This window comes from Vombatus ursinus, unplaced genomic scaffold (genome assembly GCF_900497805.2).
Source record: "Vombatus ursinus unplaced genomic scaffold, bare-nosed wombat genome assembly UNPS02014973.1, whole genome shotgun sequence".
Classification (NCBI taxonomy): domain Eukaryota; kingdom Metazoa; phylum Chordata; class Mammalia; order Diprotodontia; family Vombatidae; genus Vombatus; species Vombatus ursinus.
In genome coordinates, this window is record NW_020954751.1 from 8831006 (window position 1) to 8843907 (window position 12902).

The 12902-nt window shown below is 39.8% G+C and overlaps 1 protein-coding gene across 1 annotated transcript in view; it reads right to left on the reverse strand.

Moving 5' to 3' along the window:
* ADCY8 (adenylate cyclase 8) overlaps nucleotides 1-12902 on the reverse strand; it is a 361242-nt gene that overhangs the window by 157032 nt on the left and 191308 nt on the right. The window contains exon 6 of the mRNA XM_027845527.1: nucleotides 1723-1881. Coding sequence (XP_027701328.1) covers nucleotides 1723-1881 — 159 coding nt within the window. The remainder of the gene's footprint in view (nucleotides 1-1722; nucleotides 1882-12902) is intronic.

A 12902-nucleotide genomic window follows, 5' to 3' on the forward strand; every position in this document is an offset into this window, starting at 1 on the left:
TAGATTCCTTTCTTTATTAGTACTGGAGCTAGGGGGAACCAACCAGAGCCTTACAGAGCTGGTGAACAACTTAGCAAGCAGCTATAATGTCACTTTGGTGTGTCAAGGTATAATGTAGCTGGGTCACTAAAGGAGAAAACAAAAAATTACTATTACTAATGAGTATGAAGACTGGGCACAATCCCACTGCCACTGAGAAGAATTTACATAGTAGGAAAGAGGTGATCAGACTCAAATAAGTCTTTGGGGATTGGAGAAGGTTTCAGCATGACTCTAAGAGGCTTCCTAGAGATGCCCTTTCACAATGGTGTTTCTTGTGTGTTCCTTGAACTATTTGTGGGAAGGCAGCTGGTGAGCAATTGTGGTATGTCTGTATCTCCCTATCTCAGGTGGCCGATGTGTGACTCTTGGTGCTAGTAACACGCTGATAAATGTTTAACAACTGACTCTCTGAAAAAAAAAATCCACAAAACACACTTTAAAGTATAATCTGCATTATGTTCTCCATCACTTTCTTATGTTGAGATCAGGGGTTAGAAAACTAAAACCCCTTGGTCCTATTTTAATTATCCTTCTTTCATAGGATAGAAACAGGGCAAAGGCTAGATTTAGCCCTCAGCCTTTAGTTTACCAGTTCTTGATCTAGATAATCAATAGAACAATAAATCAAACTGTGATTTACAGTATTTGCTGATGTCCACACTAAAAGTTTAACAATTGTCTCTTACAAGCTAGTTTGAGCTGGATCTAGAATACCCACATATATGGTATCTTCTCTAGAGTGGGAGTTCAAGTACTAGAAAGGTGAGTATATCATACCTTGTGACTCCAATAAAAGACAGAGTATCTCTCAAAGATGGAAACTGTTTTGAAACTTTTCCCTATCATCCCAGGAATGATTTGCAAATTTCATTAGATTGTAGGCCCTTGAGGGCAGGGACTGCTTTTTTTTTTTAATTCTCCACTAATTAGCACAGTACCTGGAACAATAGTAAGTGCTTAAACAAATATAACAGCCCCACATACTCCAGTGCACCGTGAAGTAACATTTAGAAACAATTTTTCAGATAATTTGCCGGCCCAATGGTGCCTTTCAGCACAAAAAATAAAATGTTGTATTTATGTGGTACGTTTCAAATGAGACACTCAAAGTGTAAAGTCAACTCTAGATCCAATCCATTCTGGGGTACAGTAAAATGAATGGTACATATCAGGTGAGGAAAAGGGTGAGAGGTTTATGCTATTCGGATATAACAGGTTGCCAAGAATACTCAGTAGAGGTAGAAATCTAGGTTTGTGGGAAGGAATTAAATGGAGACATACTGATCTTGTCAAAGGCAAAACATATTCCAGAACTCCTTGCTCCTATCTGATACCCAGAAGCCTAAGCTACAAACCCAGATCCACAGGGCTAACTATCTGAAAGGACAATTGACATTTGAGCACCAAATTCCAAGGAATATGGAGATCTCTTATGTGAAAATGTGATTTTTAACATTCACTGTTTCTATGTTTTCTGGCCAATTGGTTTCAACAGACATTACTGGAGACTAGTTCTACTTACAGGTCATTTGAGTTGTCAGGTTGACAAGCATTATGTTAAATGCCTATTGTATGCCTCTAAATAAGAATTTTCAAAGTTGTGACTATGCATTTTGTTCATTTGAATTACAAAGCGAGGAGAAAAATCAAAGCATTAATGAGGCTTATTGGACAGCTTACCCAGGGATTCCACCCGATTCTAGCTTATTCGCGATGTCCACGTCCCAGGACCAAACATCAAACTGCCACTTCCGGAGACCCAACACTCCACAGAGCACTGATCCAGAATGGATGCCTATGCGCATGTCAATGTCATGCTTTGTCCTTGACCTAACATACCTGTTCAGAAAAGTCAACACATATACACATTAGGAAGGGAAGAAACTCATCCTCCACATCTGTGTGCTGCCAAAGCCCTGCTTGAGAGCTGGGGAACATGTGAACATGAGGAATGAGGAGAAATTTGATCTTGATCTTCACTGCGTTCTTATCAGGACAAGGGAGAATGGAAATATAAATAGCACAGAACAGTTGATATGCTTGGAAAAGACAGACACAGACAGTTGAATAAAAATTATTGAATGGAAACCTTGGATATTCAGTAGAAAAAGTGCTGAATGGAAAGTCAGGAGACTTGGGCTTAAATCTTGGGCTGGCCACTTGATACTTAGGTGATCTTGGGCAAATCCCTTGACATTGGTTTCCTCAGCTGTAAAAGGGGTGGGGTGTGGGATGGAGAAAGGTTAAACAGATGGTCTCCAAGGTATTTTTTAGCTCTAAACCTATGATGAACTAAAACTCTATTCATAGTCAAAGCACCCTACATTAATTCATTTATTCACACATCCAGAAATTTTAGAGGAGACAGGACAGAAAGGTGTGGGCACTCAAAACTTTGGCATATGATGATAGTGTGAAGCAACTAAGTCTTTCTAATCTATAAAAGGGAATGCTTAGAGGAGGTAGAGGCATAAACATTTAAATTGCATGTACTATGTGACAGGCACTGTGCTAAGTGCTTTTTACATATATTGCATTTATTGATCTTCACAACAATCCTGTGAGGTGGGTGCTATTATTATTCCTATTTTTACAGTTGAGGAAACTGAGGAAAACAGAGGTTAAGTGACTTGCTTAAGGTCACACAGTCAGTTAGTGCCTGAGGACAGATTTGAATTCAGTTCCCCTTAATTCTAAGCCCAACACTCTAACCACCCTGACACCAGCTTTTGGACCAGCTAAGTGGTGCAGTGGATAGAGTCCTGAGGCTGGAGCCAGGAAGACTCGTCTCTCCAAATTCCAATTTGACCTCAGACACTTACTAACTGTATGATCCCAAGCAACTCACTTAACTCTGTTTGCCTCAGTTCTTCATCTGTAAAATGAGCTGGAGAGGAAATGGCACACCACTCCAATATCTTTGCTGAGAAAATACCAAATAAGGCCACAATCAGTCAGACATGATTGAAAAACAAAAGATCACCAGCTGCTTCCCCTTAGAGGAGTCAGATCAGGGATTTTGAACTATTGGGACTGTTAGCTATCACTTAGCTCATTTCTTTCATAATACAGATGAGGAAAATGAGACTGTAAAGGTTAAATGACTTCTTAAAGGTCACCATTAGAGTATATAAAAATCTGGATTTGAATTCAGGTCCTCTGACTCCAGACTCAGGTTTGTTTTTCAAATTTTCTTCCCATAATGTTATGAAATCATAGTCTTCTCTGAGTATTTGAAGGCTTTCACACAGAAATAACAGCAACTGGCCTTGAGACATACTTTAAACTTTAGATAGTGCTTTACATAAATGATCTCATTTGATCCTAACCATAGCCCTGTGAGGGAAGCACTATAGGTATTTTCCCCATTTTATAGATGAGGAAACAGAGGCCAAGAGAGGTTAAGTGACTTCCCCATAGCTATCAAATATCAGAAACAAGATTTAAACCTAAGCCTTTCTTGACTTTCCAGCACAACTCTCTTTGCATCACACCATGTTGCTCTCAAAGGGAAGAAGCATTAGAATTTTTTTTATCTAGCCTCAGAAAGTAAAATGAGTAGCAATCAGTGAAATTATAGCGGGCCTGTTCCCTCCTTTCCACTTCTATCACTATTTCCTTAGTCAAAGCCCTCTTGTCTGGACTATTGGATTGTTGCTGCTGTTGAGTAGTTTCAGTCACGTCTGACTCTTTGTGACCCCAGTTAGAGTTTTCTTGGCAGAGAAACTGGAGTAGTTTGCCATTTCCTTCTTCAACTCATTTTACAGATGAGGAAACTGAGGAAAATGGGGTTAAGAGACTTGCCTAGGGTCACATAGCTAGTAAGTATCTGAGGTCAGATTTGAACTCAGGTCTTTCTGACTTCAGGCCCAGCACTCTGAGCCACCTAGCTGCCTATTTGTTATTGTCCAGGCATATCCAACTCTTCATGACCTCATCTTGGTTTCTTGGCAAATATACTGGAGTAGTTTGCCATTTCCTTCTTCAGTAGATTAAGACAGAGTTTAAGTGACTTGCCACAGGTCACACAACTAATGAGTGTCTGAGACCGGATTTGAACTCACATCTTTCTGTCTCTAGACCTGGAGCTCTATCCATTGTAGCATCTAGCTGCCTTGAGTATTGCATTAGCATTCTTATTTGTCCTCCTGTAACCAGTCTCTCCTTCACTCTATCTTCCACATCTTTCAGATTGATGTTCCTAAAGTGCTGGTCTGACCATGTCGTACTTCTGCTCAAGAATCTTCAGTGGCTCCCCATTGCCTTCAGATTAAAATTTAAATTCCTGTTTGGTGCTTAAAACCCTGCACAATCTGGCTCTAGTCTACCTTTCTGGGATGTTTCCCCATGATTTCCTCCTGTTAATTCTATGTTCCAGACAAAATGACCTGCTTGCTGTTCCTTATACATAACTGTGCATCTCATACCTTCACACCTTTGCCGAAACCTGGAATGTTCTCTCCTCTCAAAACTCCTGGTTTCACAAAAGGTCTTTCCTGAATCTCCTTCTTGTTAATTCCCAGGCTGGTCTCCATTCACTGTGTATTTAGTCTGTGTTTACTTATCTATGGACATGTTGTATCCCCCCTAGTAGAATGTAAGCTCCTTCAATTATATTCAATTCAATAAACATTTATTAAACACCTCCTATAAGCCAGGCACTGTGCTAAGTGCTGGTGACCTAAATATGAAAAAGAAAGACAGATGTTGTCCTCAAGGAGCTTACAGTCTAATAGGTGAAGACAGCACATGAAAGGAAGTTGGAAGAGGAGGCAGGGAAGCAAAAGATATTTTGTTCAAACAAAGCCAAGCTGCAAATATAAAGTGGAGAGCCCTGGAATCAGGAGGGCCCGAGTTCAAATCCATCCTCAGACACTTACTAGTTGTATGACCCTGGGCAAATCACCTAACCCTGATTGCCTCAAAAAAAGTAGAAAAAGAGCTGAAAGTCCATATCCTGTCCTCTTTAAAGGAAAGCTTTGACAGGAGTTTAGTGACCCAACCTCCAGTCTTCCAGTCACAGGGGAGAGGAGGTGAAGAGAGTGGGGATGATGCTGAGTATCCAAGACTGAGTTAAACAGTGTGGTCAGGAGATTCCAAGTGATCCACTCATCCCAGGAAGGGCATCTTGTTGCTTGGAGTTGAAACTAGCCTCAGTTGCAGATGAAAAGTGGAAAGCAGAGAGTTCCTTGAGGGCAGAGAGCATCTAATTTTGGAATTTTCATTCCCACCACCTCATAGGTGACTGGCACGTAACATGTGCCTAAAAAAATAAAACTTAAACCCCCTATTTGTCCATTGATTGATTGAAGCAGATTTTTGGCATCCAATTTTGGGCAACACTAAGAAAGTCATAGCTTCCAGGAATAGGAGGTTATAGTCTCTAGTTGGACCAAATCTGGTACATTGTATTCAATTCTGTTTAAGACACATCAGTTCAGGAGGAAGAGTGCCAATTTGGAGAGCACCCAGAGGAGATCAACCATGATTGGCCTGGAACCTATTTCATATGAAGATCATTTGAAGAAATAAGGAATGTTTAACATGGAGAAGAGAAGATTCAGGAGGGACATGACAACTATCTTTAAGAAAAATTAGGCTTATTCTATTTGGTCTGAGAGGAGAACCAGTGTCAGTGAGTCAAAGCTGCAAGGACTGAAGTGAAGACAAAGTTTTCAATAGTAAGAGCTGTCCCAAAATAGAATGATTTGCCTTGAGAGGTGGTGGCCTTTCCATTTAAGGTCTTCTACTTGAGGGGTAGCTAGGTGGCTCAGTGGATAGAGCACCAACCCTGGCGTCAGGTGGAGCTGAGTTGAAATCTGACCTCACAAACTTACTAGGCGTGTGACCCTGGGCAAGTCACTTAATCCCTGTTGCCTCAAAAAACAAAACAAAACAGGTCTACTTGGGGCTGGGGGACTATTTATAAAGAATGCTGTTTTGAGGACACCTCTTTGGATACTGGTTGGACTGGACGGCTGCTGAAGTCTTTCCCAAATCTAAATTCTGTAATTCTGCTCCACCGCCGGAGATTAGATTACCACCTATGTCTCCTACGTCAGAGACACTGGAGAAAGGATTTCTTACTCACGTATGGTCTGATGTCCTTCCTAGTTTTGAGGTTTTCTTATCTTTTTACAGTACATATTATGTACAAAACACTGTTTTAGCTGATAGAGAAGATAGATACAGATATGAGGCATCCAGGTGATCCAATGGATATAGTACTAGGCATGGGGTCAGGAAGGATTAAGTTCAAATTCTGCCTTAGATAAACTTACTAGCTGTGTGACCCTGGGCACGTCACTTTGTCTCCATTTGTCTCAGTTTGCTCATCTATAAAAATGGGGCTAAAAATAGCACCTACCCCTCAGGTTGTTGTGAGGATCAAATGAGATGATATTTGTAAAGAAATCTGTAAACAATACATTATGTACATGTTAGTTGCTCTTATTATTATAAAGAAAAGTTTTGTTGTTGTTATTCAGTAGTTTAATAATGTCTGACTTCACAATTTCATTTGGGTTTTCTTGGCAAAGATACTGGAGTGGTTTGTCATTTCCTTCTCCAGGTTATTTTACAGATTAAGATATGAGGCAAACAGGGTTAAGTAACTTGCCCAGGGTCACATAGCCGGTAAGTATCTGAAGCTAGATTTGAACTTAGGAAGATGAGTCTTCCTGACTGCAGGTCCAGCACTCTATTTCCTGCGTCACCTTGATGTCCTGAGACAAAAATACTTGCTCTCAAAGAGTTTATAGTACAGAAGGATAGCATGTGCTTAAGAAGAGAAAGTAAATGAAAGAGGTACAAAACAAATTGCCAAGAGTCTACTCCTGACTTCATCATTAATTGTCTGTATGACTTTGGTTAACCTCCCTAGGTGACCTCTAAGCTCTCCTAGCTCTAAATATATGTTCCTTTGGAAATATATAAAATGACATAATATGAAAAGATAAAAAGAGATGAAAGAGGGTGGAGGGAAGAATAGGCAAAGGTAAAAAAAACTGGATAATGTTAACCTTATTAGGTAATATTAGCAAGAGAATATACATTTTAATAGGAGGTGATTGAGGCTAATTGTTCAACATCAGAAATATCACATCATGAGAAAATGAAATTGTATGATGGCACTGTAGGCTGCTGTTTCTTTATGGTAAATTTGGGATATGAGTCAAACGAATGATGGACATGAAATTATTTCCAATCTGATTAATTATTCCCAGACATAGAATCTACTTGGAAGTCAAGTGTTGTGATTGGCCTCAGTTTTAAAAAGCATTTTATGAACTTTGGGGAGAGACTGTTGCCTGGCTGTTTTCTGGAATGAAGTGAAGAAAATTTTTCTTTATGTGAATCACCCTGCTCTCACTGAACCCCCAAAGACAATTTTCTGTGTTTCCATCAATCACTAACACTTTACTGGTGATTCTGGGGACAGGAAAAAATTATTCTGTCTTTTCAGATTGAGGCTTTCAATTTGAGGACTGAAATCATGGTGTTGTGATTACAGCCCTCCAAAAGATATCCACAGAGAAGTCCTGGTTAAACCTAAGTCATGCCAAGGTACTAGAAGTGCTTTTACAATTAGGAAGACATCAATGACCAAGGATTTACATGGAATCTGAATGAGTAGAAAACTTTCCGCAAAATATTGAAAGCATAGTAAACACATTGGCATTACTTTGTGAGCTCATTAAGGGTAGGGCCTGTCTTTTGCCTTTCTTTGAATCTTCAGTGCTTAGCACAATGCCAGGCACATAGTGGGGACTTAATAAATGCTGACTGACTGGCAGGGAGCAGTTATAAAGACTCTTGGGACACAGCATCATTTTCCACCTCTGTCTCATGGCGGTTGGTTGTGCGTATGTCCTGTACCTTTGCACTATACTTATTCTCAATACTCCAAAACATTATAATCTCATGTATGTGAAAGTTACCTCAAATGATAGATTGTAACCTATCTATGCCTATTTATCCTGTGTGACCTTAATCCATATCCTCGCATAAGACTTCCATAGAAGGTCCACTCAACTTTCTGGAGGCCTTCTTCCCTTTCTCTTGACAAGAAGATGTGCAACAATGGAACCATTTATGGTCCACTTATCAATGCCTCACCCTTACCACATAGTTACCTCATCTCCTCTTCTTTTATAATATTTTGGTGACATCATTTGCCTCTGCTTCTCTTTGGTGCTTCTCTTTTGTAATGCATTGCATTCTGCACGTAATTACCATGCATCTCTCCATTGCCTTCTATGTGGGATTCATTTTTAATTGTTTGGAGACTTCTGTATTCCATTTCTCAATGACAAACAATAGCTTTGATATAATTTTGATATTAGAAAGATGGGCTTTTGCCTATGTTTACTCTCTTCACTTGGCAAGAATTAATGTCATTCTTTAGCTTCTTTTGCCAATTTTTTACCAAGGCACTGGAGGTTGATGGTGTTTAGGTTATTATAAGGGTCCCATCACTTCTGAGTGTCAGGCTCTGTGACCTGACAGGGTCATATTCAAGATAACAGAAAAGGGATAGGCAGTTATTGTTAAGGATGTCATTGTCAGAAATTTGGGGGAAGAAATGTATCATCCACGACTCCTTGGTGTATTCTATAAGAAAGACTTCAGAAAGCTTACAGCGAAGCCCAATATATGAGACTTTTTCAAAGGTACACACAGCACAGGGGAACACACAGAGGCCACAGACTGAACCAAATTCTCTAGAGTTACATTGCTTTGTTGTGAATTCCTAATTGGCTTTCTTTACTCTCCCTCCTATCAAAGCAACCAGCTCTGCAAGAATAGCATATAATAATTCAGGCATGCAAGTGAAGCAGTGAAGCAAGAAACAAATAAAATCAAGGGCAAACAATGTACAGATTTTGGTTTGGTCAGAAGAACATTACAGGGGTCTCTTTGTTGGCACTGAGGCAGTACTCTGTTGTTTTGCCCATACTTGGATCTGGGTCTCAGAACTGGGTGGCAGTCCCAGGGCTAGGAGTACTACCGCAGCAGAGCTTGTGGCCACAGTGGAGGGAGTATCTTCCTGACAGTTCCAGGGCAGAAAAGAGTGCTTGTGGTTACTCATAGACCAGAGCACAGGCCAGGAGAGTAGAAAACACCTCTCCTTAGATCATACCACCTTGGAAGAACTGAAAACTTACAGGTCCTTAGAAGTATCTCTGAAAACAGCTGCACAAGACCTCTGAAGCTTGGGACAGCGAGCCCTCCACCCTGGAAGCAAAGTTCTACATTAACAAAGAGTCAAAAGTCAAGTAATAGGATAGGGAAATGGGCAAACAACAACAACAACAAGAACAACAAAACTTTGACTATTGAAAGTTACTGTGATAACAAGGAAGATCAAAACACATACTGAGAAGACAACAAAGTCAAAGCTCTTACATCCTAAGCCTCCAAGAAAAATATGAATTGGTCTTAGGCCATGGAAGAGCTCAAAAAGGAGTTTGAAAATCAAGTAAGAGAGGTAGAGGAAAAATTGGGAAAAGAAATGACAATGATGCAAGTAAATCACAAAAAACAAGTCAACAGCTTGGTAAAGGAGACACACACACACACACACACACACACACACACACACACACGCTGAAGAAAAATAACACCTAAAAAAACAGACTAGGCCAAAGGGTAAAAGAAGTCCAAAGACTCACTGAAGAAAATAATTCCTTAAAAATTAGAATGGAGCAAATGGAAGCTAATGACTTCATGAGAAATCAAGAAACAATAAGACAAAATAAAAAATGAAAAAAATGGAAGACAATGTGAAATATCTTATTGTAAAAACAACTGACCTGGAAAACAAATCCAGGAGAGATAATTTAAAAATTATTAGATTACCTGAAAGCCATGATCAAAAAAAAGAGCCTAGACATCATCTTTCAAGAAATTGTCAAGGGAAACTGCCCTGATATTCTAGAACCAGAGGGTAAAATAGAAATTGAAAGAACCCACTGATCACCTTCTGAAAGAGATCCCAAAATGGAAACTGCCAGGAATATTATAGCCAAATTCCAGAGCTTCCAGGTGAAGGAGAAAATATTGCAAGCAGACAGAAAGAAACAATTCAAGTGTGGTGGAGAAGAAACAATTCAAGTATGGTAGAGCCACAGCCAGGACAACACAAAATTTAGTAGTGTCTACATTAAAGTATCAGAGGGCTTGGAATATGATATTCCAGAGGGCAAAGGAGCTAGGATTACAACCAAGAATCACCTACCCAACAAAACTGAATATAATCCTTTGGGGGGAAAATGGATGTTTCATGAGATAGAGGACTTTCAAGCATTCTTGATGAAAAGACCTGAGTTGAATAGAAAATTTGATTTTCAAATACAAGACTCAAGAGAAGCATAAAAAGGTAAATAGGAATGGGAAATCATAAGGGACTCAATAAGGTTCAACTGTTTACATTCACATGGGAAGATGATCTTTGTAACTCATAAGACCTTCCTTATTTTTAAGGTAGTTAGAAGGAGTATGTATAGACAGAGGGCACAGGTATAAGTTCAGTATGAACGGATGATATCTAAAAAATAAAATTAAGGGGTGAGAGAGAGGAATGTACTGGGAGAAAGAGAAAGGGAGAGGTAGAATGGGGTAAATTATCTCACATAAAAGAGGTAAGAAAAAGCTTTTACAGTGGAGGGGAAGTGGGGGAAATGAGGGGGAGTAAGTGAACCTTAGTCTCATCAGAATTGGCTCCGAGAGGGAATAACATACATTCTTAATTGGGTATAGAAATCTATCTTATTCTACAGGAAAGCAGGAGGTGAAGGGAATAAGGAAGGGGGGTGATAGGGAGGACAGGTAGGGAAGAGGTAGTCAGAAGCAAAACACTTTTGAGGAGGGAGAGGGTGATAGGAGAGACAATAGCATAAACGAGGGGAATAGGATGGAGGAAAATACAGTTAGCAACGGTAACTGTGAAAAAAAATTGAAGCATGTTTCTCTCATAAAGGCCTCATTTCTCAAACACACAGAGAACTGAGTCAAATTTATAAAAACAAGAGCTATTCCTCTATTGATCAAAAGATATGATCAATTTTCGGATGAAGTAATCAAGCTATCTATAGCCATATGAAAAAAAAATATTCTAATTCACTATTGATTGTAGAAATGCAAATTAAAATAATTCTGAGGTACTACCTCACACCTATTGGATTGACTAATAGGACAGAAAAGGTAAATGACAAATGTTGGAGGGGATGTGGAAAAAATGAGACATTAATACACTGTTGGTGGAGTTGTGAACTGATTCAATCATTCTGTAGAGCAATTTGGAGCTATGCCCAAAGGGATAAAAAAACCAGACGTACCTTTTGGCCTAGCAATACCATTACTAGGCCTATATTCCGAAAGAGATAAAAAAGGAAAAGGAATAGGACCTACATGTACAAAAATATTTATAGCAGCTCTTTTCTGGGGGCAAAGAATCAGAAATTGAGGGGATGCTCATAAATTGGGGAATGGCTGAACAAGTTGTGGTATGTGATTATGATGGAACACTATTGTACTATAAGAAATGATGAGTAGGATACTCTCGGAAAAACCTGGAAAGACTTGCATGGGCTGATGCAAAATGAAATGTACTGTATACAGCAATATTGTAGTATGATCAGCTGTGAATGACTTAGCTATTCTCAGCAATATAATGATCCAAGAAAACTCTGAAAGATTTATGATGAAAAATGCTATCCATCCCCAGAGAAAGAACTAACGGTGTCTGAATACAGATTGAAGCATAAAAAAAGGTGGGATATGAGATGAGTTGTGAAGGAAGCCAGGGAAGACAAGAGGCAGCGACAAAGAGGGAGAGGATTTTGGACATGGAAGACATTGATTGAAAAAACATGGAGATGGAGTGGAGTCTGTAAGGAGCAGCAAGTAGGCAGATATAGCTGGATCAGAGAGAATGTACAGGGAATAAAGTTCAAGAAGACTGGGACAGATACAAAGTAGGCAGGTTGTGAACGTATCCTTTCAAGTGTGCCCTGGATCCCCAAACACCAAAAAGCCGTAGATCTAAGTAAACTAATAAGTGCTCAATCCACTGCTTGACGGGCCTAGTTATCTTTTGAATGACTATATCCTGTATTTTTGCAACATGCTATAAGGCTCTTGAAGGCAGGAATTATCTTATACCTCATTTTATCCCCCAATGTGCCTAGTATAGGACTTTGCTCAGTATAGGAGATCAATAAGCATTTCTTAATTGACTGGTGGCATATCTCAACGTATCTAAAATTGAACTCATTATCCTCTTCTCCCAGGCCCTCTTCCTAACTTCCCTATCATTGTCAAGCATGCCATTATCTACTCATAATCCAAGTGCCATCTTTAACTTCTTATGCTCTTTTGGGCCCCATATCCAATCTGTTGCCAAGTTCTATCAATTCTATCATTGTTGTTGTTCAGTCATTTCAGTCATGTCTGAGTCTTCATGACACCATTTGGGGTTCTCTTGGCAGAAATACTGGAGCAGTTTGCCATTTCCTTTTCCAGCTCATTTTACAGATGAGGAAACTGAGACAAACAGGATTAAGTAACTTGGCCAGGGTCACACAGCTGGTAAGTGTCTGAGACTGGATTTGAACTCAGGAAAGTGAGTCTTCTTGACTCCAGGCCTGGCACTCTATCCTTGTAACATTTCTCATATATACCCTCTTCTCTTCTCTTCTCTTCTCTTCTCTTCTCTTCTCTTCTCTTCTCCTCTCTTCTCCTCTCTTCTCCTCTCTTCTCCTCTCTTCTCCTCTCCTCTCCTCTCCTCTCCTCTCCTCTCCTCTCCTCTCCTCTCCTCTCCTCTCCTCTCCTCTCTCTTCTCCTCTCCTCTCCTCTCC